The 27,802-nt window shown below is 44.8% G+C and overlaps 1 protein-coding gene across 1 annotated transcript in view; it reads left to right on the top strand.

The window, feature by feature from the left end:
- cep290 (centrosomal protein 290) overlaps nt 1–27,802 on the top strand; it is a 54,562-nt gene that overhangs the window by 18,134 nt on the left and 8,626 nt on the right. Inside the window, exons 14-41 of the mRNA XM_084168635.1 lie at nt 1,068–1,168; nt 1,367–1,433; nt 1,602–1,714; nt 1,910–1,994; nt 2,227–2,363; nt 2,518–2,682; nt 3,727–3,876; nt 4,061–4,176; nt 4,424–4,526; nt 4,639–4,869; nt 5,099–5,272; nt 5,518–5,629; nt 5,802–6,007; nt 6,297–6,448; nt 6,655–6,766; nt 7,096–7,551; nt 11,343–11,507; nt 15,185–15,292; nt 16,765–16,899; nt 17,094–17,363; nt 18,791–18,898; nt 20,087–20,286; nt 20,632–20,845; nt 23,164–23,301; nt 23,775–23,996; nt 25,028–25,173; nt 25,469–25,624; nt 25,944–26,067. Of these exons, the coding sequence (XP_084024761.1) occupies nt 1,068–1,168; nt 1,367–1,433; nt 1,602–1,714; nt 1,910–1,994; nt 2,227–2,363; nt 2,518–2,682; nt 3,727–3,876; nt 4,061–4,176; nt 4,424–4,526; nt 4,639–4,869; nt 5,099–5,272; nt 5,518–5,629; nt 5,802–6,007; nt 6,297–6,448; nt 6,655–6,766; nt 7,096–7,551; nt 11,343–11,507; nt 15,185–15,292; nt 16,765–16,899; nt 17,094–17,363; nt 18,791–18,898; nt 20,087–20,286; nt 20,632–20,845; nt 23,164–23,301; nt 23,775–23,996; nt 25,028–25,173; nt 25,469–25,624; nt 25,944–26,067 (4,466 nt within the window). The remainder of the gene's footprint in view (nt 1–1,067; nt 1,169–1,366; nt 1,434–1,601; nt 1,715–1,909; nt 1,995–2,226; nt 2,364–2,517; nt 2,683–3,726; nt 3,877–4,060; nt 4,177–4,423; nt 4,527–4,638; nt 4,870–5,098; nt 5,273–5,517; nt 5,630–5,801; nt 6,008–6,296; nt 6,449–6,654; nt 6,767–7,095; nt 7,552–11,342; nt 11,508–15,184; nt 15,293–16,764; nt 16,900–17,093; nt 17,364–18,790; nt 18,899–20,086; nt 20,287–20,631; nt 20,846–23,163; nt 23,302–23,774; nt 23,997–25,027; nt 25,174–25,468; nt 25,625–25,943; nt 26,068–27,802) is intronic.

Raw genomic sequence — 27,802 nt, 5'->3', positions numbered from 1 at the left:
TGCACTCTAGCAAACTTCAGACGGGCCTGGACATGTACTGGCTTAAGCAGGGGGACACGTCTGGCACTGCAGGATTTGAGTCCCTGGCGGCGTAGTGTGTTACTGATGGTAGGCTTTGTTACTTTGGTCCCAGCTCTCTGCAGGTCATTCACTTGGTCCCCCCGTGTGGTTCTGGGATTTTTGCTCACGGTTCTTGTGATCATTTTGACCCCACGGGGTGAGATCTTGCGTGGAGCCCCAGATCGAGGGAGATTATCAGTGGTCTTGTATGTCTTCCATTTCCTAATAATTGCTCCCACAGTTGATTTCTTCAAACCAAGCTGCTTACCTATTGCAGATTCAGTCTTCCCAGCCTGGTGCAGGTCTACATTTTGTTTCTGGTGTCCTTTGACAGCTCTTTGGTCTTGGCCATAGTGGAGTTTGGAGTGTGACTGTTTGAGGTTGTGGACAGGTGTCTTTTATACTGATAACAAGTTCAAACAGGTGCCATTAATACAGGTAACGAGTGGAGGACAGAGGAGCCTCTTAAAGAAGAAGTTACAGGTCTGTGAGAGCCAGAAATCCTGCTTGTTTGTAGGTGACCAAATACTTATTTTCCACCATAATTTGCAAATAAATTCATTAAAAATCCTACAATGTGATTTTCAGGATTTTTTTTCTCTCAATTTGTCTGTCATAGTTGACGTGTACCTATGATGAAAATGACAGGCCTCTCTCATCTTTTTAAGTGGGAGAACTTTTGGTGGCTGACTAAATACTTTTTTCCCCCACTGTATTTCCATTGATAAAAAATAAATAAATAAATAATGTTTTATCTAAAAACCTGTTTACGCTTTGTCATTATGGGGTATTGTGTGTAGATTGCTGAGGAAATGTAAAAAAAAAAAATCAATGTTAGAATAAGGCTGTAACGTAACAAAATGTGGAAAAAGTCAAGGGGTCTGAATACTTTCCGAATGCACTATATATTTCATAAAGTTAGTGAATGACCTCATTAGCTAGACATTTTCATTGTTGGATATCCTTTTATTCAGTTTTTGTATTCATCCATCATCCTCTTTCATAAGGTCTGGAGCCCAAAGAGGAAGTGGATCTGACAGAATTCAGAAGAACCAAATCCCTGAAACAGAGGCAGTTCAAAGCAGAGAACCAGGTTCTCACCAAAGAGGTAAATTGGGATGGGAAGGAACCTCTTGATGTCAATTTGGTTGTGTCCCATTTGGTACCATATTCCCTACATAGTGCACTATACTATGGACACTGGTTAAAAGTAGTGTACTATAAAGGGAATATGGTGCCATTTGGAACAAAACCTTTAGCTCAGACAGTGGCCCTGATTCCCTCATGACCCCATTTGAATCCACAGATCGAACGACTGGAAGAGGAGAGACTTGAACTGAAGAAACAAATCAGGCGAATGGTAAAGGACAAAGGTAAATATCCACTCCCTGCTACAAAACTATAGGAGGGATATATGAGTTGGTTAGCCAGCATGCCATACGAGTACTGATAACAAGTTAGTAGTTATTTGTATTTCATCCCCCATTTAACTAAGTCTGTCTGTATTTTTGTGCTGATAAACCCACTTTTCTCCATCATAGGGAACACAGTGACCAGCTCATTGCTTGAAGACCAAACCAAGCCCACCAGATCCTTCAAACCAACACCAACACCAACCTTCAGTTCTGCAGATGAGGAGGAGATCAAACGCAAGGTTAGATGACAGAAGGAGATTCTGGTCGCTTAAAATACGTTTAAAAATGGCCTTTATCAATCAGTATATGACCTAACCATGACGTCACCAAAGACATCACCCTGACATTTTTCTTGCTGCCAGTTTTTCCCCCTGTGAATGGTTTATGTAGGCTATATACTGTCTTATATACATCCTTTCCCACGTGTTTTACAGTATGAGCATCTGAGGAGAGAGCTGAACCATAAGGAGAGAGAGTTGGAGCATCAGAGGACCCTGTCATCTCAGTTTAAATCCAAATGTATGTACAAACTGGGGGTATATCGTATAGTAGGAAAGGTTGAAGTAGTTTTATGGCTACTCACAGCATTTCACGCTATACGCTGTCAGAAATGCACACTATGTCTTCCTCAATACTATTTCCTAGTAAAGGACTAGGTACTGTCAATGCATTGAGTGAGAAACATGGATGTCCAAAGGAATCCCTGAACACAGTTGGATAAGCGCTGCTGTCTTCTCTCTGTGTTCCTTAGTGGAAAACTTGTTTAAGGAGAACAAGCAGCTAGAACAAGGTTTGAAGGAGATCCTTCAGACCATCCAGGATACTGAACAGAAAACCCCCTCCTCACAAGCTTCTGTCTCTATCCCCATTCTGGAGAAGCTGGTCCAGGTAAGTGTAGCCAGTAGCACCATCACAGCTGTCCACATTTGATATGTTGTCACTCTATTGTTCTTATTTTTGTATCAATGAGGAAAATTAGAATTTCCATTAATGCCCTGAATTGAAATGGAATTGACCCCAACCCTGCTCCGCCATGTTCCAGGCAATAGAGATGAAGAACTCTGATGGGAAGTTTGACGCCAGCCTCCACCTGAAGGCCCAGGTAGACCAGCTGACAGGAAGGAACGACGAGATCAGACAGGAAATGAGGTCAGCTCGGGAGGAAGCTGCCAGCGCCATGAGTCAACTGGTCAAAGCCAAAGAAAAGGTATCCAGCTGGCTGGTTGCACTTACTGTACAGTATGTAGGGCAAGTTATGAGAAAGCCACAGAATGATATTTTGCTGTTTTATGAGTGTAGATACATTTTTCACAAAGGGCCAAATAATGTCTGTCTATTTATTTATTTTGTCAACTTGTTATATATTATCTTGCCACAGGCAGACTGTTTGTCAAGGCAACAATGTAGTGCTGTTAATGGCAGAAACAGTCAGGTACCTGCAGGCTATGAATAACTCAATGTTAAGTAGTAATGTCACCCAATCCATATAAACCTCAAACATACAGGCACTGTAATTCCACTCCACCTCAATAGCTTAAAGCTGGAATCCTTAATTGTTGAAACTGACACGTCCGTCTGCAATATTACAGTAACAAAGAAGTTACTGCAAACGACGAGCACTGTTTATTTTCTCCTCTGACATCGTTGCACGTGTGATAGAACAGCAGAAAATGTACAGAAAATATTTTTTACCATGCTGCGTGACGCTCCTCACCTCCGCTTTGTCAACAAAACAAAAACAATAACAACGGTGGTGGGGCGGACAGTGGCTCTGTTTCCCCCTACGGTGGTGGGGTGGACAGTGGCTCTGTTTCCCCCTACGGTGGTGGGGTGGACAGTGGCTCTGTTTCCCCCTACTGTGGTGGGGCGGACAGTGGCTCTGTTTCCCCCTACGGTGGTGGGGTGGACAGTGGCTCTGTTTCCCCCTACGGTGGTGGGGTGGACAGTGCCTCTGTTTCCCCCTACAGTGGTGGGGCGGACAGTGGCTCTGTTTCCCCCTACGGTGGTGGGGCGGACAGTGGCTCTGTTTCCCCCTACGGTGGTGGGGCGGACAGTGGCTCTGTTTCCCCCTACTGTGGATTCCATCGTTAAGTTGTTCCATGGATATTGTTGCGTATCTGTGTCTTTTTCATTGCAGTCTTTCGAATGTCTAGTAAATGTGCACTGTACTGCTGCCATTGATACCATTTAAGACTAAATCTATAATAGGTGCCAAAATGTAAACTGTTTCCCTTCTATCTCTGTTGGTCAGGTGACCCGTTTGGAGGGCGATATGGAGGCGCTGAGAAAGTCCAGAGGGGGCGGGGGGATCTTTAGGACCCTGAATCTCCCTGACGACATGGCCCTATCCAGCACTGAGGTCATCAGCTCTCTGAATGAGTATGCCGTTCGACTGTTACAGGTCAGTCTCACCCAACTCCGCCCGTCACCGTTAGCCTAATCGATTGTGTTTGAGATTGACAACAAAGCAGTCGGGCGACTGCAGTGCAGTCAATCTCAAACACACACTATTTATTGTATTTTTCTCTGTAACACATCTCCCAAATGATCTGAGAGACATTTTCACACATAATGTTATTTTTTAGGAGATGAAAAACAAAGAGGAGTGGAGCCAGCAGCTGGTGGCAGCCTTGGAGGAGTACAAGGGGAAGTTTGCTGTGATTCGCCATCAGCAGGGACTCCTCTACAAGGAGCACCAAAGGTACAGAAGTGCAGTTGGTTGAGATGATCTGCAGCTAGAGGACCAAACTAACTGTACATGTACAGTATGACAGTGGTTCTGCGTACCTACCAAATCAGAACAACCCCTTATGCTTGAAAAGATCAACATGGACTCTGCCATTATTGTTCAGAATATTAACACTAACCCAGCCCCCTATTTTTAGGGCACCAGAAAAGTCTGTGTCATTTGAACCTCTAACTTATCTCTGTGTGTTATGATGGTGTAGTGAGAAGGAGGCCTGGCAGAAGAAGATGGAGACATTCACAGAGATGAAGAACAAGCTGGAGGAGCAGAAGCAAGTGGACACAGTGAAGATCAAAGAGTTCAATGTGAGTGACAGAGCCAAACATTGCTCATTAGAGTTACAGTGGCACAAACACTGTATCTCTAAACTTTCCACATTATTTACCATGTATTTCTAATCCACACTGTGTCCAATAGCACTGGCTGGAGGCACTGCAGAAGGATCCAGAGGAGCTGCGGAGGCAGGTGGCGGAGGCGGCCCGGAGGATGACGGTGCTGCGTGTGAACGAGAAGTCTCTGACACATCGCTACACCACCCTGCTGGAGCAGGAGCAGCACCTCCGCAAGGACAACAACAAACTGAGGGATGACTTCAGCACCATGCAGGCCTCCGTCACACAGAGGATAGGATACTTGACCAGATACAAGGTACACGTGCCCCTCTGATTGTCTGAAATGTTTCCATATTGCATACACTTATCCAGGAACAATAAAACAAGGTTCAAGGGTAGAAGGGTTCGCTTGACTGACATACTACCAAGAAATAACTTTGAAGTGTATACCTTTAATGACTGGTATAGAGAATAATTTAACCCACAATTCAATCGTTTTCTTCACAAGGCTTGATATAGCATTTTTTTACTTCCTACTTTTGTAGGACATGGCAGCGTATAAGCTGGCAGCGCTGCAGAAAGCCCTGGATGACAGCGTCCCCTCGTCAGAGCTGGAGAGGGCCAACAAACACTACACGGAGCTGACGGTGAAATACAGGGACATGCTCCAGAAAGACAACCACCTGGTGCAGAGGACCACCAACCTAGAACACCTAGAGGTAGGACAATAACCAGTATATTCCTCTCCTCATCTTCTTTCCAGGACTTGGTGGAATCTCAAATGTCTTCATGTTAGTGCAGAGGAAGAAAAAGAACTTTCGTTTAGTAGTTAACTGTGTGGTGTCAAATTAAACATTATTAGTGGATAATTATTGACGCAATGGCTCCTCTTTCATTGATTGAGTTCTCTATAGAGCTTTTTGGGGACCCAGACCATATCTGTATTTTACCCCTATACTTTTAGGGTGAGAACATGTCCCTCCGTGAGCACATCGCTGCCCTCAATAAAGAGCTGGAGATTACCAAGGAGAAACTCCACACTCTGGAGCAAGCCTGGGAGCACATCAACACATTAGGTAAGCTTCACAACTGAGTATTGTGTATAGATTTAAAATACTTCACTTTTAGAGTCTTTATTGTCTCTCCAAAGCCCTATAATTGCTGACGAGGGTTGCAAAGTTCCCTGAACTTTCTTGAAGTTTCCGAGTTTTTCCGAAATCTCAGTTGGAAGATTCTTTGAATTCCCAGGTGGTGAGAACAGCATGGACAAGGCAGCGAAGGCAGTGGCCAACAGTGAGATTATATCAACGTCCAGGAGGATCACCACCTTGGAGATGAAGGAGCTGAATGAGCGGCAGAGGGCTGAGCACGCCCACAAGATGTACGAACACCTCAGGAACTCTCTCAGACTGGTGGAGGAGCGCAATGTGGAGCTGGAGACCAAGTTCGCAGAGGTAGGAGAGTTAGGGAGGGGACAAAGCAAAAAAACTAATGTCTGTTTCCTGTGGCAATGGACAATAATTTCATTTCCATTTGATAGTTTATTGGATTGGGACAGATACAAACACATGGACACATTGAATAAATAATAATATTTGCACTGCATAGATAGTGTGTATAGATCATGGTAATTTTCAACACCTGTCCTTAGTAGAGAACGTTGCTGGACAAGGCCATGCAGTATCCTGGACCATATTTTATAGTGACACAGAGCCCCTAACTTGAAGTGTTGTTGGTCCCCAGCTAACAAAGCAGTACCTGGGGGCCCAGAGAACGGAGCGGGAGCTGAGAGATGAGCTGGCCGACAGTGTCTCTAAAGACGCCAGCAATGCCGACCGCGCCAGGATCACCCAGCTGGAGAAGGCTGAGGCCGAACTCAAGGTGGAGGCCTCAAAGTATGTACTAAATCAAATCTGTGATAATTCCTCCTGTGATCTAGTTATATTTACATGTACAGTATGTCTAATGAAGCTGGCCTAATGCATGTTGCCCTGATCCCATACCTGATTTACTAAGCTTTACTACTACTGCCCAGTAAGCTTGTGTTTTATAATGGCAGTTGGTAATGGGATAAGGTGCTAACCCCATGCTGTGTATCCAGGTTGAGGGAGGTGTCTGACGTGGCTAAGATGCAGGTGTCCACCCTGGAGGCCAGACAGCAGTCCAGAGAGAAGGAGGTTGAGGCTCTGAGGAGGCAGGTCCTCGACTACCAGGTAACACAACACAACACGGATGCTATTCAACCCTATTTAACCATATTCATCTAACTCGTCCTCATTCTACTCAAGTAACTCAACCACAAGAGAGATGAGAAATCTTCTTCTTGTCAATAGTTGACAAAGTTTAACAATGATACCATTGCTTTTAAAACATAAACAGTTGTGGGCGTGGCTAGGTTGGAATACTATGACTGGGCATTCATTGTGCATACCGGTAGTAAGAATAGCTAACTACCATGTTGCTCAAATATATCTCACTACTAGCATTGTTGCTGATGCTAAAATGTCCCTCTTGTCCTGCTCTGGCTTGTTTGCCCACCCAGTCCCAGTCAGACGAGAGAGCCCTGATCGCCAAGCTCCACCAGCACATCGTAGCGCTGCAGCTCAGCGAATCAGCCGCCGTGGGGAAGATAGAGGCCACCGCCAACCGGATCCAGCAGCTTGAGGCCTACAAGCTACGTGCAGAGCAGAAACTGGACGCCAGCGAGAAATCCCTGTACCACGCTCGCCAGGAGGGCCGGAACCGAGCCAGGCACCTCCGACAGACCATCCAGTCTCTCCACAGGCAGTTTGCCGGGGCCCTGCCCTTAGCCCAGCAGGAGAAGTTCTCTCAGACCATGATGCGCCTGCAGGAGGATAGAGGGACCGCGCAGGAGGAGAAGAGGAGAGCAGAGGAGGAGAGGAGGAGGATGGAGGGGAAGGCCCAGGAGCTGGAGCTGAGGCTGAGAGGGTTAGAGGAGCTCATAGCTACGCTGAAGGATGTGAAGGGAGCTCAGAAGGTGTGTGGGCAAGAACCAATGATGTACAGTGCATTCGGAAAGTATTCAGACCCCTTTACTTTTTCCACATTTTGTTACGTTACAGCCTGATTCTAAAATGGATGAAATCATGTTTTCCCCTCATCACAATAACCTATAATGACAAAGCAAAAGCAGGTTTTTAGATTCTTTTGCAAAAAAAATAAAAAAAATATAAACTGAAATATCACATTTACATAAGTATTCAGACCCTTTACTCAGCCCTTTGTTGAAGCACATTTGGCAGCGATTACAGCCTCGAGTCTTCTTGGTATGACGCTACAAGCTTGGCAAACCTGTATTTGGTGAGTTACTCCCATTCTTCTCTGCAGATCCTCTCAAGCTCTGTCAGGTTGGATGGGGAGCGTCGCTTCACAGCTATTTTTAGGTTTCTCCAGAGATGTTCGATTGGGTTCAAGTCCGGGCTCTGGCTGGGCCACTCAAGGACATTCAGAGACTTGTTCTGAAGCTACCCCTGCGTGCTGGCTGTGTGCTTAGGGTTGTTGTCCTGTTGGAAGGTGAACCTTCGTCCCAGTCTGAGGTCCTGAGTGCTCTGTAGCAGGTTTTCATCAAGTACCTCTCTGTACTTTGCTCCGTTCATCTTTCCATCGATCCTCACTAGTTTCCCAGTCCCTGCCGCTGAAAAACATCCCCAAAGCATGATGCTGCCACCACGCTTCACTGTAGGGATGGGTTTCCTCCAGACGTGACGCTTGGCATTCAGGCCAAAGAGTTCAATCTCGGTTTCATCAGACCAGAGAGTCTTGTTTTTCATGGTCTGAGAGTCATTTAGGTGCCTTTTGGCAAACTCCAAGCGGTCTGTCATGTGCCTTTTACTGAGGAGTGGCTTCAGTCTGGTGACTCTACCATAAAGGCCTGATTGGTGGAGTGCTGCAGAGATGGTTGTCCTTCTGGAAGGTTCTCCCATCTCCACAGAGGAACTCTGGACCTCTGTCAGAGTGACCATCGGGTTCTTGGTCACCTCCCTGACCAAGGCCCTTCTCCCCCGATTGCTCAGTTGGGCCGGGCGGCCAGCTCTAGGAAGAGTCTTGGTGCTTCCAAACTACGTCCATTTAACAATGATGGAGGCCACTGTGTTCTTGGGGAACTTCATTGCTGCAAAAAAATGTTGTACCCTTCCCCAGATCTGTGCTCAACAATCCTGTCTCGAGCTCTATGGACAATTCGTTCAACCTCATGGCTTGGTTTTTGATCTGACATGCACTGTCAACTGTGGGACATTATATAGACAGGTGTGTGCCTTTCCAAATCATATCCAATCAATTGAATTTACCACATGTGGACTCCAATCAAGGATGATCAATGGAAACAGGGTACACCTGAGCTCAATTTCAATTCTCATAGCAAAGGATCTGCATACTTATGTAAATAAGGTATTTCAGTTTTTTATTTTTTATACATTTGCAAAACTTTCTAAAAACCTCTTTTCACTTTGTAATTATGGGGTATTGTGTGTAGATTGATGAGGGAAACAATTAATTTAAGCAATTTTAGAATAAGGCTGTAACGTAACAAAATGTGGAAAAAGGGAAGGGATCTGAATCCTTTTCGAATGCACTGTATATAAACCCTGTATTGCTGATGCTATGTAATGGCCAATGAGAGGCTTTGAAGCCACCAGCCACAGCATTGGTACTCCACAGAAGGTGCAGTCCTCCATAGGAATGAATGGAATTCTACAGTATTTCAATAAAATGTTTAAAGGACAAAATTACATATATTTAAATATTTATTTGTTGTAGTGGGGACAGTAACATTAGTACTCTGTAAAGAAAAGTACTTTAAGGAATATGTTTTTATATTATTATTTTTAATATTTGTTTTATGTTCAGTTCACATAATATAAGTATGCATTAGGGTGTCTGTAATAAATGCATTTCTATAGCTTCCAAAATCTTTTTTACAATGGAGGAGGAGTACCTAAAGAGGTCCTAAAGTTCAAAATCAAATAGCTACACTATATGACCAAAAGTATGTGGACACCTGCTTGTTTAATATCTCATTCCAAAATCATGGGCATTAATATGGAGTTGGTCCCCCTTTTGCTGCTATAACAGCCTCCGCTCTTCTGGGAAGGCTTTCCACTAGATGTTGGAACATTGCTGCTGGGACTTGCTTCCATTCAGCCACAAGAGCATTAGAGAGGTCGGGCGCTGATGTTGGGCGATTAGGCCTGGCTCGCAGTCACCATTCCAATTCATCCCAAAGTTGTTCAATCGGGTTGAAGTCAGGGCTCTGTGCAGTCCAGTCAAGTTCTTCCACACCGATCTCAACAAACCATTTCTGTATGGACCTCGCTTTGTGCACGGGGGCATTGTCATGCTGAAACAGGAAAGGGCCTTCACCAAACTGTTAGCACAAAGTTGGAAGCACAGAATCGTCTAGAATGTCATTGTACGCTGTAGCATTAACATTTCCCTTCACTGGAACTAAGGGGCCTAGCCCGAACCATGAAAAACAGCCCCAGACCATTATTCCTCCGCCACCAAACTTTACAGTTGGCATTATACATTGGGGCAGATAGCGTTCTCCTGGCTTCTTCAAAACCCAGATTCGTCCGTCGGACTGCCAGATGGTGAAGCGTGATTCATCACTCCAGAGAACGCGTTTCCACTGCTCCAGAGTCCAATGGCGGCGAGCTTTACACCACTCCAGCCGACACATGGTGATCTTAGGCTTGTGTGCGGCTGCTCGGCCATGGAAACCCATTTCATGAAGCTCACGGCACACAGTTCTTGTGTTGACATTGCTTCCCGAGGCAGTTTGGAACTCGGTAGTGAGTGTTGCAACCCGAGGACAGGCGATTTTTACACGCTACGCGCTTCAGCACTCAGCGGCCCCGTTCTGTGAGCTTATGTGGCCTACCACTTCGCAGCTGAGCCGTTGTTGCTATACGCCTGTCAGCAACGGGTATGGCTGAAATAGCCGAATCCACTAATTTGAAGGGGTGTCCACATACTTTTGTATATATATAGTGTAAATGATCCTTGGTATGACCATTTATTGCTATCCCTCCATTTTTTAATTGCAAATGTCCAACTCTGCCATTGTATAGCTTCTCTTCTGACTGAGGTCCAGTACTGGAACAATCCCTCCTCACCAAACTCCAGTACTGGAACTATCCCTCCTCACCAAACTCCAGTACTGGAACTATCCCTCCTCACCCATCTCCAGTACTGGAACTACCCCTCCTCACCAAACTCCAGTACAGGAACTATCCCTCCTCACCAAACTCCAGTACTGGAACTATCCCTCCTCACCCATCTCCAGTACAGGAACTATCCCTCCTCACCAAACTCCAGTACTGGAACTATCCCTCCTCACCAAACTCCAGTACAGGAACTATCCCTCCTCACCAAACTCCAGTACTGGAACTATCCCTCCTCACCCATCTCCAGTACTGGAACTATCCCTCCTCACCAAACTCCAGTACAGGAACTATCCCTCCTCACCAAACTCCAGTACTGGAACTACCCCTCCTCACCCATCTCCAGTACTGGAACTATCCCTCCTCACCAAACTCCAGTACTGGAACTATCCCTCCTCACCCATCTCCAGTACAGGAACTATCCCTCCTCACCAAACTCCAGTACTGGAACTATCCCTCCTCACCAAACTCCAGTACTGGAACTACCCCTCCTCACCAAACTCCAGTACAGGAACTATCCCTCCTCACAAAAACTCCAGTCTATTGCCTTCCATTTGAAAATATGTTTTTCCTCATGTTGTCTACTCTATATGAATGTTCTAAGGTGAACGAGTGGCACAAGAAGATGGAGGAGGTCAGACTGCAGGAGCTGAGGCGGGGCCGGGAGCTGGGGGTCCAGAGAGAGGAGATCAGTTACCTGAGGAGCCTGGTGGCCGAGCAGGAGAGAACCATCCGTACACTGGAGGAGGACAGCGTACAGCAACACACTGTGAGAAGAGAAAATACACACTTCAGACAGACACAAAATATAATCTAATTTTATGTGTCACATGCGCTGTACACAATGGGTGTAGACTTGCTTGCTCACGAGCCCTTCCCAACGATGCAGAGTAAAAAAATAAATAATAGTAACACAAGGAATAAAATACACAAGAACGGAGCTATATAAGGTATAAACAGGGAGTACCAGTACCAGATCAATGTGCAGAGGTACAAGGTATTTGAGGTAGATATGTACATGAAGGCAGGGGAAAGTGACTAGGCATCAGGATAGATAATAATAAGGTATTTGAGGTAGATATGTACATGAAGGCAGGGTAAAGTGACTAGGCATCAGGATAGATAATAATAAGGTATTTGAGGTAGATATGTACATGAAGGCAGGGTAAAGTGACTAGGCATCAGGATAGATAATAATAAGGTACAGTGGGGAAAAAAAGTATTTAGTCAGCCACCAATTGTGCAAGTTCTCCCACTTAAAAAGATGAGAGAGGTCTGTAATTTTCATCATAGGTACACGTCAACTATGACAGACAAAATGAGAAAAAAAATCCAGAAAATCACATTGTAGGATTTTTTATGAATTTATTTGCAAATTATGGTGGAAAATAAGTATTTGGTCAATAACAAAAGTTTCTCAATACTTTGTTATATACCCTTTGTTGGCAATGACACAGGTCAAACGTTTTCTGTAAGTCTTCACAAGGTTTTCACACACTGTTGCAGGTATTTTGGCCCATTCCTCCATGCAGATCTCCTCTAGAGCAGTGATGTTTTGGGGCTGTCGCTGGGCAACACGGACTTTCAACTCCCTCCAAAGATTTTCTATAGGGTTGAGATCGGGAGACTGGCTAGGCTACTCCAGGACCTTGAAATGCTTCTTACGAAGCCACTCCTTCGTTGCCCGGGCGGTGTGTTTGGGATCATTGTCATGCTGAAAGACCCAGCCACGTTTCATCTTCAATGCCCTTGCTGATGGAAGGAGGTTTTCACTCAAAATCTCACGATACATGGCCCCATTCATTCTTTCCTTTACACGGATCAGTCGTCCTGGTCCCTTTGCAGAAAAACAGCCCCAAAGCATGATGTTTCCACCCCCATGCTTCACAGTAGGTATGGTGTTCTTTGGATGCAACTCAGCATTCTTTGTCCTCCAAACACGACGAGTTGAGTTTTTACCAAAAAGTTCTATTTTGGTTTCATCTGACCATATGACATTCTCCCAATCCTCTTCTGGATCATCCAAATGCACTCTAGCAAACTTCAGACGGGCCTGGACATGTACTGGCTTAAGCAGGGGGACACATCTGGCACTGCAGGATTTGAGTCCCTGGCGGCGTAGTGTGTTACTGATGGTAGGCTTTGTTACTTTGGTCCCAGCTCTCTGCAGGTCATTCACTAGGTCCCCCCGTGTGGTTCTGGGATTTTTGCTCACCGTTCTTGTGATCATTTTGACCCCACAGGGTGAGATCTTGCGTGGAGCCCCAGATCGAGGGAGATTATCAGTGGTCTTGTATGTCTTCCATTTCCTAATAATTGCTCCCACAGTTGATTTCTTCAAACCAAGCTGCTTACCTATTGCAGATTCAGTCTTCCCAGCCTGGTGCAGGTCTACAATTTTGTTTCTGGTGTCCTTTGACAGCTCTTTGGTCTTGGCCATAGTGGAGTTTGGAGTGTGACTGTTTGAGGTTGTGGACAGGTGTCGTTTATACTGATAACAAGTTCAAACAGGTGCCATTAATACAGGTAACGAGTGGAGGACAGAGGAGCCTCTTAAAGAAGAAGTTACAGGTCTGTGAGAGCCAGAAATCTTGCTTGTTTGTAGGTGACCAAATACTTATTTTCCACCATAATTTGCAAATAAATTCATTAAAAATCCTACAATGTGATTGTCTGGAAAAAAAATTCTCAATTTGTCTGTCATAGTTGACGTGTACCTATGATGAAAATTACAGGCCTCTCTCATCTTTTTAAGTGGGAGAACTTGCACAATTGGTGGCTGACTAAATACTTTTTTTCCCCACTGTATTTGAGGTAGATATGTACATGAAGGCAGGGTAAAGTGACTAGGCATCAAGATAGATAATAATAAGGTATTTGAGGTAGATATGTACATGAAGGAAGGGTAAAGTGACTAGGCATCAGGATAGATAATAATAAGGTATTTGAGGTAGATATGTACATGAAGGCAGGGTAAAGTGACTAGGCATCAGGATAGATAATAATAAAAGTCAAATAAAGAACCAGATAGTAGCTGCATACAGACAGAGAGAGAGACACACACACAGTAATTGAACGAATGAACATATTCACACATTTTGGGCATTAGAAATGTGAGTGGAGCAATTTCATGTTTACATTTTGTCTTCAGTGAATTTATGAATCTGTTTACTCTTGTAGGCTTAAAACACAGCCTACCTCACGGGATCACTTTGGAGTGTGAAATAGGTTTATTGGTTCAGTGTCCCGTGACTGGGCTTTATAGTGTAATGTAATCTCCCCATGACTCTGGGCTTTATAGTGTAATGTAATCTCCCCATGACTCTGGGCTTTATAGTGTAATGTAATCTCCCCATGACTCTGGGCTTTATAGTGTAATGTAATCTCCCCATGACTCTGGGCTTTATAGTGTAATGTAATCTCCCCATGACTCTGGGCTTTATAGTGTAATGTAATCTCCCCATGACTCTGGGCTTTATAGTGTAATGTCATCGCCCCATGACTCTGGGCTTTATAGTGTAATGTCATCGCCCCATGACTCTGGGCTTTATAGTGTAATGTCATCGCCCCATGACTCTGGGCTTTATAGTGTAATGTCATCGCCCCATGACTCTGGGCTTTATAGTGTAATGTCATCGCCCCATGACTCTGGGCTTTATAGTGTAATGTCATCGCCCCATGACTCTGGGCTTTATAGTGTAATGTCATCGCCCCATGACTCTGGGCTTTATAGTGTAATGTCATCGCCCCATGACTCTGGGCTTTATAGTGTAATGTCATCGCCCCATGACTCTGGGCTTTATAGTGTAATGTCATCGCCCCATGACTCTGGGCTTTATAGTGTAATGTCATCGCCCCATGACTCTGGGCTTTATAGTGTAATGTCATCTCCCCATGACTCTGAGAGTCAGTCATAATAGGAACAAGAGGAGAACATAGAGGACTTGTTGTCTCTATTTATGTGTTTGATGCTCAGATGGTTTAGTTTTATACCCCTAAACATACAGTGCTCCAGATGGACTCCTTAAATACTAGTACTGGTGGCTTCAGACAATGCATGTTCTCCAAATCCTGCCATGCTAGGACAATGGTTGCGTCCAAAATGGCACCCTATTCTCTATAAGGTGCACAGCTTTTGACCAGAGCCCTATATGGGCCCTGGTCAAAGTCATGTATATAGGGAATAGGATGCCATTTGGCACGCAGACAAAGTCACAATGGCATGATGACAAGGGTTAGTCAGTCTGATAGAGCTCTGTTTACACAAATACATTTGTTTTACAGGATAATTGAATATCTTGCTTCAGAGGCATTTGCGTTGAACACACAGAGAGGCATGTTCATATAACACATAAACACACTAACAGTCAAGTCAAAGTTTAACAGACACTCACAAAGACAGACATTCACACACACATAAACACACGATCTGTCTCTCCCCCCCAGGTTCAGGAGGAGCGTCAGTTGTCGTGGGATCAGAGAGAGGTGGAGTTGGAGCGCCAGCTGGATCTTTATGAGAAACAGCAGAACCAAATCATAGGCTCTGCCCAGAAGGTCCTGTCTAACACCAAACAGATGCACACTGGTCGTGGCCCAAATGGTATCCTATATACTGTAGGGAATAGGGTGCCATTTGGGATGCAACAACACACTGACATTCATTTACTGTACACTAGCCTCCCCACTGTCTGCCAATAGGAATGAATTTAACGTTTTGTTTCTGGTTGCCATTAATTATAATTTTGCATGCCCTGGATATACACTGAATATAGAAAACATTAAGAACACCTGCTCTTTCCATAACATAGACTGACCAGGTGAATCCAGGTGAAATCTATGATCACTTATTGATGTCACCTGTTAAATCCACTTCAATCAGTGTAGATGAAGGGGAGGAGACAGGTTAAAGAATGATTTTTAAGCCTTGATACAATTGAGACATGGATTGTGTATGTGTGCCATTCAGAGGGTGAATGGGCAAGAGAAAAGATCTAAGCGCCTTTGAACAGGGTATGGTAGTAAGTGCCAGGCGCACCGGTTTGTGTCAAGAACTGCAATGCTGCTGGGTTTTTCACACTCAACAGTTTCCCATGTGTATCAAGAATGTTCCACCACCCAAAGGACATTTAGCCAACTTGACACAACTGTGGGAAGCATTGGAGTCAACATGGGCCAGTATCCCTGTGGAACGCTTTCGACACCTTGTAGATTCCATGCCCCTACGAATTGAGGCTGTTCTGCGGGCAAAAGGGGGGGTGCAACTCCATATTAGGAAGTTGTTCCTAATGTTTGGTATACTCAGTGTATGTACTTGAATGCTCAATATTAAATTTATGTTCAATAAATAATCTAGTCACACATGATTAGGGTTGCAAAGCTACCAGTAATTTACCAAAGTGACTGAAATCTTCAGTCATTTTGGTAATTAGCAGAAAATATATGGCAATCTATTGTAACTTTGGTAATTTATACTTGAATAACGTAATTTTTATCTGTGTCCATATTGTCCATGAGTTTCAAGTAGATAGATCATATGGTTCAAGAGAAAATATCCTAATTAATGAAGAAAGTATCTAATCAACAATGGCATTATTTTCAATTAACTTTGCAACTCTTCCAACTATTGCATTTTTTCACAACTGCCACCATTTTGTTGCCAAAACATTGACAACAAATAAATATTGACATAGTAAAATAAATAAAAGTGTGAGAAAAAATATATAAAGGATATTTAATGCTAAAACCCTCATATTTATATTTAGGATAATGTTTTACAGATTTACTTATTTAATTGTTTCAGATATTTTACATGTGATAAGGCCACACAGATAATTAGACACCTGTAATAACGTTGTTGAAAGATACCAAGATTCTGGTAGCTTAGAAAGTTTCCAGTAATATACCCATCCTTTGCAACCCTAGATATGATACTGTATATTACTCATAACTCACCCTGTCACAAACTGTTGACTACCAAGTCAACCAAGGATTTCCTCTCAGTTAACCGTAGTGTGTGTTGTATGTAGTTTGAGGAGGCTACCGGAGCCTTGCCAGACCCAAGCCTGCCCCTGGCCCACCAGCTGGACTTTGCCCTGAGGAAAATCAAAGAGCACGTCCGCACCATCCTGGAGACCCAGGCCACCTGCAAAATATTAGATGAGGTAATTATACTGTAGCATGTATTTGTTTGCCATATTATTACTTACCCTACAGTTGACACACAGGAAATTCCTTAGTGGAAATGCCTTAGAGCACCATCCCTTGTAAAAGATTGTAAAAGGAATTGTATAAAGGTACGTCTAAACATCATTCATCTATGTGGCTGTTTCTCCTCTGCTCCACTCTCCCTGTGCAGAAGCTGAAGGAGAAGGAATCTGCCCTGTGGAAGGCAGAGCAGAACATCCTCTCCAGGGACCGGGTAATCAATGAGCTGCGTCTGCGGCTCCCTGCGGCTGCAGACAGGGAGAGGCTCCTGGCAGACCTGGCCAAGCACCAGGAGGACCAGAGGGAGAGCCAGCCGGCCCTCAAGGTGGCCCACCAGACCATCAACAACCTGCAGGGACGCCTGGACCAGAAGGAGGAGGTCCTTAAGAAGTACCAGAACCTACTGGCCCGGGCTAGACAGGTACAGCAATGGATAGAGAACTATAGAATTGGTAGGAAGCAACAAGCCTGCCAAGTGTGTCTCCATTTGATGCACAATTTGTGGTCGATGTTTGGACTTAAACAACAAATGGCCATTTAGACAAACAGTATATTAGAAAGTGTGAGAGAAAGAGAGGGTGCGAGAAGATGTTTTAACTCTGCAGCGTGCATGTGTTTATGTACACTACATGACCATAAGTATGTGGACACCTGCTCTTCGAACATCTCATTCCAAAATCATGGGCATTAATATGGAGTTGGTCTCCCCTTTGATGCCATAACAGCCTCCACTTTTCTGGGAAGGCTTTCCACTAGATGTTGGAACATTGCTGCGGGGACTTGCTTCCATTCTGCCATGAGCATTCGTGAGGTCGGGCACTGATGTTGGGCGATTAGGCCTGGCTCACAGTCAGCATTCCAATTCATCCCAAAGGTGTTCGATGGGGTTGAGGCTCTGTGCAGGCCAGTCAAGTTCTTCCACACTGACCTCGACAAACCATTTCTGTATGGACCTCGCTTTGTGCATAGGGGCATTGTCATGCTGAAACAGGAAAGGGGCTTCCCCAAACTGTTGCCACAAAGTCGGAAGCACAGAATCGTCATTGTATGCTGTAGTGTTGACTTCCCTTTACTGGAACTAAGGGGCCTAGCCCGAACCATGAAAAACAGCCCCAGACCATTATTCCTCCTCCACCAAACTTTACAGTTGGCACTATACATTGGGGCTGGTAGCATTCTCCTGGCATCCGCCAAACCCAGATTTGTCCATCAGACTGCCAGATGGTGAAGCGTGATTCATCACTCCAGAGTCTAATGGCGGCGAGCTTTACACAATTCCAGCCGACGCTTGGCATTGTGCATGGTGATCTTAGGCTTGTGTGCGGCTGCTCCACCATGGAAACCCATTTCATGAAGCTCCCGATGAACAGTTATTGTGCTGACGTTGCTTCCAGAGGCAGTTTGGAACTCGGTAGTGAGTGTTGCAACCGAGGACAGACGATTTTTACGTGCTACGCACTTCAGCACTCGGTGGTCCCGTTCTGTGAGCTTGTGTGGCCTACCACTTCGCGGCTGAGCCGTTGTTGCTCCTAAATGTTTCCACTTCACAAAAACAGCACTTACAGTTGACCGGGGCAGCTCTAGCAGTGCAGAAATTTGACGAACTGACTTGTTGGAAAGGTGGCATCCCATGACGGTGCCACGTTGAAAGTCGCTGAGCTCTTCAGTAAGGTCATTCTACTGCCAATGTTTGTCTATGGAGATTGCGTGGCTGTGTGCTCAATTTTATACATCTGTCATCAACGTGTGTGGCTGAAATGGCCGAATCCATGTATAGTGTATCTGTATGTGGCTGTGGTGTGTACTGAGTTGGTTCTGACTGCTGTGGCCCTCCTGTATTAACCCCAGGAGCAGGAGGATATCACTAGGAGACATGAAGAGGAGATGAGGACGCTGCACCAGAAACTGGACCTGCACACTGACACCTCCCTGGACCGCTTCAAACAGACCGCACTGGTATGTAGCCCTGCCTAGCTCCACTCCATGTCTCTCTCTTGGTCTGTGTTAGGGTTACAACGTTACAGAAACTTTCTCTGGCTTTTCAGAAATTCTGGTTTTAGGATTCCCAGATGGAAGTTCCCTGAATTTTGTAAGTCTGGATCATTGATGTCTACCACCAATACAACATTGCTATGGACTTTTATGATGTCTCTCACTGTTCTTTATTTGGGTAGACCTTGTCCCAGTAAAAGGATCGTTCCACCAATTCGGTGCCTTTTGAAAAGTGTATCTTGGTCAAAATAAACGTTTGATTTCACCACATTTTTACATTCTGTCATAAAAAGCACATGTTTTCCCATCTCAAAAAAATTACAGTAGTAATGCCAAATAAAGTAACTGGGTTGACCGTAACACGGTTGACCATAACTGGGTTGACGATTTCATCTTAAATCTGCCATAAATCCCGTTGTGACAGGGGTAATGCTGGGCTCCCTGCCTGTGCCATTAAACCCCTACAACTCATCCAGAATGCCGCAGCCCGTCTGGTGTTCAACCTTCCCAAGTTCTCTCACGTCACCCCCCTCCTCCGCACACTCCACTGGCTTCCAGTTGAAGCTCGCATCTGTTACAAGACCATGGTGCTTGCCTATGGAGCATATAATATAATAACATAATATGCCATTTAGCAGACGCTTTTATCCAAAGCGACTTACAGTCATGCGTGCATACATTTTTGTGTATGGGTGGTCCCGGGGATCGAACCCACTACCTTGGCGTTACAAGCGCCGTGCTCTACCAGCTGAGCTACAGAGGAACGGCACCTCCGTACCTTCAGGCTCTGATCAGTCCCTACACCCAAACGAGGGCATTGCGTTCATCCACCTCCGGCCTGCTGGCTCCCCTTCCTCTGCGGAAGCATAGTTCCCGCTCAGCCCAGTCAAAACTGTTCGCTGCTCTGGCACCCCAATGGTGGAACAAGCTCCCTCACGACGCCAGGACAGCGGAGTCACTCACCACCTTCCGGAGACATTTGAAACCCCACCTCTTTAAGGAATACCTGGGATTCTATCATTTAATATAACAGACATTTAAAATGCAATATTGGTGCACAATTTCTACTTAAAATATCAAAGGGATGCAAAAGGCTCTCTTTTCGTGGAACGACCCAAAAATCTCTTCTGTTCTTCTCCTTGTCGTCCCCAGGATTTAATGAAGAAGCCCACCATCACGGTGCCGACCACCAAGCACCTGGTTCGCCTGGCTGAGATGGAGCAGACGGTGGTGGAACAAGACCGCTCTCTGTCCTCCCTGACCGACCGGCTGAAGGGCCTCACTGCAGAGCTGGACAGGCAGAGGAACCTCACAGCCATGCAGGCCAAGGAGCATGCCTCAGAGAGGGCTAAGTAAGTCACTGGCCGGCTCAAGATGCACACCAAAGATACTCAGTGCTAAGCTGCATACATTGTTTACCTGATCTGTCATGTAATTGAGAATTGAGATGTGCATTTACATTGGCCTACTGTACGTGATCAGGAAAAGTGCATTTGATGGTATCCCAGGCCTAGGAAAAAGGTAGCAAGAAACAGTCAATGATGAAGCTATATCTAAGCTAGGATTAGGCATGTTTAACTCACAAAATATGTATTATTCAGTTGTCTTTGTCGATAATTTCATCCTATCTATACAAACTGTGTTTAACCAATTTGACCTGTGCCCTGTGTTTAGCTTAACCCCACTGTGTGTTCCAGGCTGGAGGAGCGTCATGCAGCCCAGGCCAAGGCCCTGTCAGGGGAGGCTGAGGAGCAGCGGGCTCAGCTGGGTCACATGGAGAAGGAGCTGCACTACCTCCGCACAGAGCTGGAGGCACAGAAACAGGCCAACGTCCGCTCGCCCAGCAACACCATGAAGAACCTGGTGGAGAGACTCAAAGCACAGCTCAACCAGAAAGAGAAACAACTGAAGGTGAAGAATAGGAAGATACAGTTGTGGCCAGATATATTTGCACCCTTGCACTTTTCTTAAATCATTCTTATAATCTCCACCCGGCACAACCAGAAGAGGACTGGCCACCCCTCAGAGCCTGGTGCCTCTCTAGGTTTCTTCCTAGGTTCCTGCCTTTCTAGGGAGTTTTTCCTAGCCACTGTGCTTCTACATCTGCATTGCTTGCTCTTTTGGGTTTTAAGCTGGGTTTCTGTATAAGCACTGTGTAGCTCAGTTGGTAGAGCATGGCGCTTGCAACGCCAGGGTTGTGGGTTCGATTCCCACAGGGGGCCAGTATGAAAAATAAATAAAATGTATACACTCACTACCTGTAAGTCGCTCTGGATAAGAGCGTCTGCTAAATGACTAAAATGTAAATGTGAAAAGGGGCTTTATAAATAAATGTGATTGATTATTTGTATTTCTTTTGGAGGGGGGGGGAATTTAGCAGACGCTCTTATCGAGAGAGACTTACAGGAGCAATTGGGGTTAAGTGCCTTTGCTCAAGGGCACATCGACAGATGTTTCACCTAGTCGGATTAGAACCAGCGACCTTTCGGTTCCTGGCACAACGCTCTTAACCACTAAGCTACCTGCCACACCTTGTTATTGGAATTTCAACATTGCAGAACCAATTTTATTTTTGTAAACTTAAGTTTACAATTTTAATTGAGAAAATAAAGACAAATGGCATGGACAAATGTATTGGCACCCCGGAGATAGTACTTGGTTGCACAGCCTTTGGCCAAGATAACTGCAGACAAACACTAGCCATCAATGAGCTTTCTGCACCTTTCTACTGACAATGTTGCCCACTTTTCAGCAGCAAACTGCTCAAATTCTTCAATCTTTGAGGGGTTCCCCCAACCAACTGCTGTTTTCAGATCTTGCCATAGGTTATGGATGTGATTCAGATCTGAAATCTTCGCTGGCCACTCCAGAACCTTCCAGGATCTCTTAACCATTCCTAGGTGCTTTTTGATGTGTGTTTGGGGTTGTTGTCCTGCTGGAAGACCCACAACCTTCAATGGAGACCCAGTTTTTGGACACTGGGTTGAACATTGGACTCCAAAACTCCTGATAATCTGCTGATTTCATGATGCCTTGCGCATGTTCAAGGCCCCCAGTACCAAAGGCAGAAAAGCAACCCCACAGCATTATTGAACCTCCCCCATCTTTGATTGTAGGGAGGGTGTTCCTTTAATTGAATACTTAATTTGGTCGTCAGTAAACACAGTGCTAATCGGTATTGCCAAAGAGCTCTAATTTTGTTAAATTGGTCCACAGAACATTTTCCCCAGGATTTAGGCTTGTTTAGGTGGGTTTTTGAGAAGTTCAATCAGGCTTTCTTGTGTCTCCTTCAGCAGTGGGGTCTTCCTATATTTACCAATGACCAAATGAAACGTTCAAAGAAAATAACACCCTACCTACAATGATACTGTGGGGTTGCTTTGCTGCCTCTGGTACTGGGGGGCCTTGAATGTGTGCAAGATATTAAATCAGTAGATTATTAAGGTGTTTTGGAGTGCAATGTTCAATCCAGTGTCCAAAAACTGTCTCTCTGTTGAAGGTTATGGATCTTGCAGCAGGACAACAACCCCAAACGCACATATAAAGCACCCTGGAATGGTTCAAGAAGAAACGCTGTACTGTTCTGGAGTGGCCAGTGAAGAGTCAAAATCTGAATCACATCCATAACCTATGGCGAGAGCTGAAAACAGCAGTTGGTGGAGTGCACCCCTCAAATATTAAAGAAGTAGAGCAGTTTGCTGCTGTAGATTGGGCCAAATTGCCAGTAGAAAGGTGCAGCAAGCTCATTGATGGCTACAAGAAGCATTTGTTGGCAGTTATCTTGGCCAAAGGCTGTGCAACCAAGTACTATCTCCGGGGTGTCAATACGTTTGTCCATGCCATTTGTCTTTATTTTCTAAATAAAAATGGTAAACTTAAGTTGACAAAAATAAAATTGGTTCTGCAATGTTGAAATTCCAATAGCAAGGTGTGGAGAACCAAAGTTTTTTTTTTTTTTTTTTTGCTCATTTGAGAAGAAGTAGGGAATTATTTGAGAAAAGTGCAAGGGTGCTAATATATTTGGCCGCTACTGTATCTGTTGGTCTGGCTCTGTAGAACTGTACCTGTGTATCGTCAGTGTAGTTACAGCATCTTGGGAGCATGAACATGTCTGCCACACTCTTCCTGATTTTATAGGAACGTCACTATAGACTGACTAAACAGACCGTAACTATATTATTCCTCTCTCCATCTCTCTCTCCCTTCTTCCCCCTTTCTCTCTCTATCAGGCTCTGAGTAAGGCCCTGTTGGCGCTGAGGGCAGAGATGACATCCCATGCGGAGCAGCAGATAATAGCCAACGCATCTCACAGAGAGGATAGCCTCAATGTCCAGCTGCTGGTAGACAAGCATACCAAGGACCTCAAGGTTGGTCCCCATCACTCTCTCAATCTCAAAGCATATTAGGTACCATGCTATTAATCGCTTCTGTGCTCATGAACTAACACTTACATAATTTCAAACACTTAAAACACAATCTGCTAACACTCGTAAGTGATAGAGGGTTGATCTTTCCTGATAAATGTTAAGATTCCCAGTCATGGCACAACATCAGCATGTTACACTGCAAATGTTTTTATATCCCAATTATCAATACAGAATAACTTTAACATAATAATAATAATAATATGCCATTTAGCAGACGCTTTTATCCAAAGCGACTTACAGTCATGCGTGCATACATTTTTGTGTATGGGTGGTCCCGGGGATCGAACCCACTACCTTGGCGTTACAAGCGCCGTGCTCTACCAGCTGAGCTACAGAGGACCACATATTGTCAAGTGGCACAGTATATCCCTTGAATACATACCAAGAGATGTTAATCTGGTTGTTTCCATCAGGCTCGTGTGCAGGAGCTAAACGAGGAGCTCCAGGGGGCGAAGGAGGCTGTGAAGGCGGGGAGGGGGAGGGAGAACACACTGAAGGAGGAGGTGGAGGGCCTGAACAGGGACCTCCAGAAGAGCCTGAAGACCCAGAGCAAGCTGCAGGGGGAGAATGAGGAGAGAGACGAGGAGATCCAGGAACTCAAACAGCGAATCAAGAGGCTCAACAGCGGACTGCAGGTCAGTGACACAGTCTCGTTTCTGTGTACAATCGGCAAGCTAGGGAATAGGAATGTGCGTATTTTATTATTATTATGTAATCTAATTGGATGGACAATAGTTGTGCAATATATAAATTGATTGAGGGGGGGGCTCTGTTAGTATGTTTGATTGATAATCTATTTGTGTTATCAATCTATGTAATTGTTTAAATTGTGTATGTGGGAGCGCGTCTGCATGTGCGCACACGTCTGTGTGTCAAAAATATGTTTTTGAACTTTGTGTGTTGATGCTTGTAAATAATTGTGACTGTGTTGTGTGCAGGTCAATCTGAGCCTGAGGGAAGGTCCCACAGTAGAGCACTGCAGAAGTAGATCCTTAGTTGAGACGGAGAGGTGGAGTCGAGAGGAGTGTTGTACCAGAGTCCAAGGACAAACTTAACCCACTGCAATAATGTACTACTGTTTTAGCCCACTTCATGTATTAATGATCTAGTCAACCTCATCATAACTACTGCTTACACTACCATTTTTTCCTTTCATACATTTACATGACATTTTACACACTAACATATACTGTCCAACAGTATACCACCTTCATAGACTTGACATACATTCTAATATTTCTATATTTCTTCATTCCTTTATTTTAATTTTTGGGATTTGCATGTATTGTTAGGTATTACTGCACTGTTGGAGCTACGAACATAACCATTTCGCTACATCCGCAATAACATCTGCAAAATATGTGTACAATAATATTTGATTTGATTTGATATCCCTCCCTCCCTGTCCCACTGCATGTTGACTCCATAGAGATCCTATAGATCCTCCATAGAGATCCTATAGATCCTCCATAGAGATCCTATAGATCCTCCATAGAGATCCTATAGATCCTCCATAGAGATCCTATAGATCCTCCATAGAGATCCTATAATTCAATTCCTGTATTTCATGGACATTCACAAATACAAGGTATTTGAGTATTGGAACGAACCTAAATGATGTGACATGAAGATCCACCGCCTCATAATCACACTATCTATCCTGCAGACGAATAAAGAAGAGATAGTGCGGTGGGAGGAGGGAAAGAAGTGGCAGGCCAGGATGGAGAAAGTGAGGAACATTCTGAAAGAGAAGGAGAGGGAAACAGAGAATGTCTCTAAGCAGCTGAGTACTCTCAAGGAGCTCTACGCCAGGTTAGAACCAACACACTCATGGTGCAAGGGGTGTAGCCACACCATGCACACACCACAAGACAACATACACTTCCCACACACTCCATGAAGACACACTAAGTGTAACAGTACTCCAAAATAACCCTGTTACATAAGCACATACATTTAGACTGACACAGACGCACATGCACACATGACCCTGCTTACTCATACACAATAGACATCGAACACTCACTCACTCCTCTCTTCACTCCAAGACCCCTTAGCCATATGGTCTTACGTTGTGCCATGTCCCTGGTTGTCCCTTTGTGTTCAGACTGGAGCAGGAGAAGGCAGGTCTGCAGAGGAAACTGAAAGGTCGTGGCGTGACGGCAGATCAGGTGGTGGGGGTGAGGACGCAGGAGTCTGAGAAAGACCTGGATGAGCTGAAGAGGAGGAACGCTGAACTGGAGCAACAGATCCTCACCATAAAGTAGGTGTTTCAGACATTGTAATGTAACCTGTGCTGTTGGTTCGTTTAATAGCAAATATTTTTCTTTAGTAGCTCAAAATCCTTCAATCACAAATGGTTAGGTTTGAGTTTAGTGGAGTGAATCAAAAAACAAAATGTAGCGTGATTCAATTTGAATTTAAGGAACATGTGCCTAGATAGGGCTTTTTTTGTGGATAACTAAGATGGTGGGAACACATCGACAGCACTATTATCTATTGTGATGTTCGCAGAGTTTGTGATTGTAGTATAACCAGACCAACCCTTGTAGGACTAACATTTTCCTCTATGTCCATTCCAGACAGCAGCAGGCCCTACCCAGAGATGCTGCCATGGAGGACATGAACTTGAGGAACCGCTACCTGGAGGACAGGCTTCACTCCCTGGAGAGCCAGAAGTCCAAGGACCCCACCTCCAGGCCCTCTGTAAGATACACACTGACTGACCCAAACATGAGCTGAGACTGCAGTACCTTTCATACACAAACACAGGAAAACACACTAAAACTGCAGGGCTTGACCTTGAAAGTTTGTGAAAACTCACTCAGAAACAACAGACAACCACTGTTTAAAAATATTGTCAACCCTCTTTCATCTCGCTATGTATGTATTTTTGCATTAATTTCACACTTAAGCCATCAGTGACTAAGTCATTAGGTTTCTACACTTTCTTTCTCTTTGTGAATCTTCACTTCATCTCTTATTCTCTTTTCTACTTCTCTCTTCCACCCACTCCTCAATCCCATTCGATGCACGTGAAGGAGGGGAGAAGTTTGGTCTCCCCGTCCATGTCTTTGAAAGGGCATTGTTCGCTGACGTTTGATGTTGGTGACGTCCATGAGAAAAAGAGGGTCATGACCTCCTTGGCCAATGACAGTGAAGCCTGTCAGACAGATGGCACGTCAGCCCACAAGGAGGTGGCAATACACCCAAACCAAGGGCAGAAAGAAACCCAGACAGTCTTTGATGGAACGAATGACAGTGTACCTGAGGCAGAGCAGACAGAGAAACCAAGCAGGGCAGAGAGTGGAGAACAGGAAAGAACAGAAGAGACTGGAGGGGGAGGACATTTTGAACAGACTGAAGATGCAGGAGAGGGAGATGGAGAACAGGGGAAAACAGAAGAGACTGGAGGGGGAGGACATTTTGAACAGACTGAAGATGCAGGAGAGGGAGATGGAGAACAGGGGAAAACAGATGAGACTGACAGAGAGTCCCAGCAGGAGAACCTGGAAAAAAGCCACGCAGTGTCAGAGAATGTCAATGAGGTGGCTGTTGCTGAACTAGTGGACATAACCACAGAGGAGAATCTCATTGCCAGACAGGATTCTACAAGTGACACTGTGCTGGATTTGAGTATACCCAAAGCATAGAAATAGAATGAATAGAACAAGCTTGGAACCTCTAACCCTGGCAATTTGACTGGTGAACTCATAGGTACACTCACAATGGCTGCATGGTATTGTGATGCAATAATTTCCATGGTAATGTAGAATGTTCATTCAAATGATGTTAACTGATGTGGCTCATGCGATGGAATGGATTTTTTGTAATTTCAGTTGAGTAGAATCAACAAATTGCAGCACATATTGATGGGTACCCATAGGAGCAAAGCAGGAAGTTAAAAAAATATTTTAAGAAGTGTACCGTACAATTCCTTTTTTATTTTTTTACTTCCTGCTTTGCTCCTATGGGTACACTCGCAATGGCCGCCAGTCCACCCATTATGCCATAATTGACTTGAATGGGGACGCCCATTCTATTCAATCTATTTCTACGATCCAAAACCCCTACATCCCAGAGTCCAGAGTGAGCCATCAACCTCTGAGAGGCCTGAGTCAGCTAAACCTGCATCTGAACAAGCCAGGTAGTGTGATGGGTACAGATAATGCAGAGGATACAGGGGGATACAGAGATGGAGACACAGAGGGAGGTGGAGATGGAAATTAAGTGGGACAGTGGAGGAAACGGTCAGAAAAGAAGAGGACGTCATAATGGAGCTGGACGTCGACCCCAGTGCAGACCTCATTGATGGCGTCTCTGACAGTTTTATCATCAAGGAACTCTACATTGATGATATCACCGACAGCAAGCTCGAGTTTGCTTCGGAGAGTATCCATGGCGCCGAGCTGGATTCCGAGGTCATTACCAATGACATTAA

The sequence above is a fragment of the Coregonus lavaretus genome, assembly GCF_964263955.1.
Source record: "Coregonus lavaretus genome assembly, chromosome: 9".
Classification (NCBI taxonomy): Eukaryota; Metazoa; Chordata; class Actinopteri; order Salmoniformes; family Salmonidae; genus Coregonus; species Coregonus lavaretus.
The sequence above is the reverse complement of the archived record's forward strand: the minus strand, read 5'-3'. Positions and strand labels throughout refer to the sequence as shown.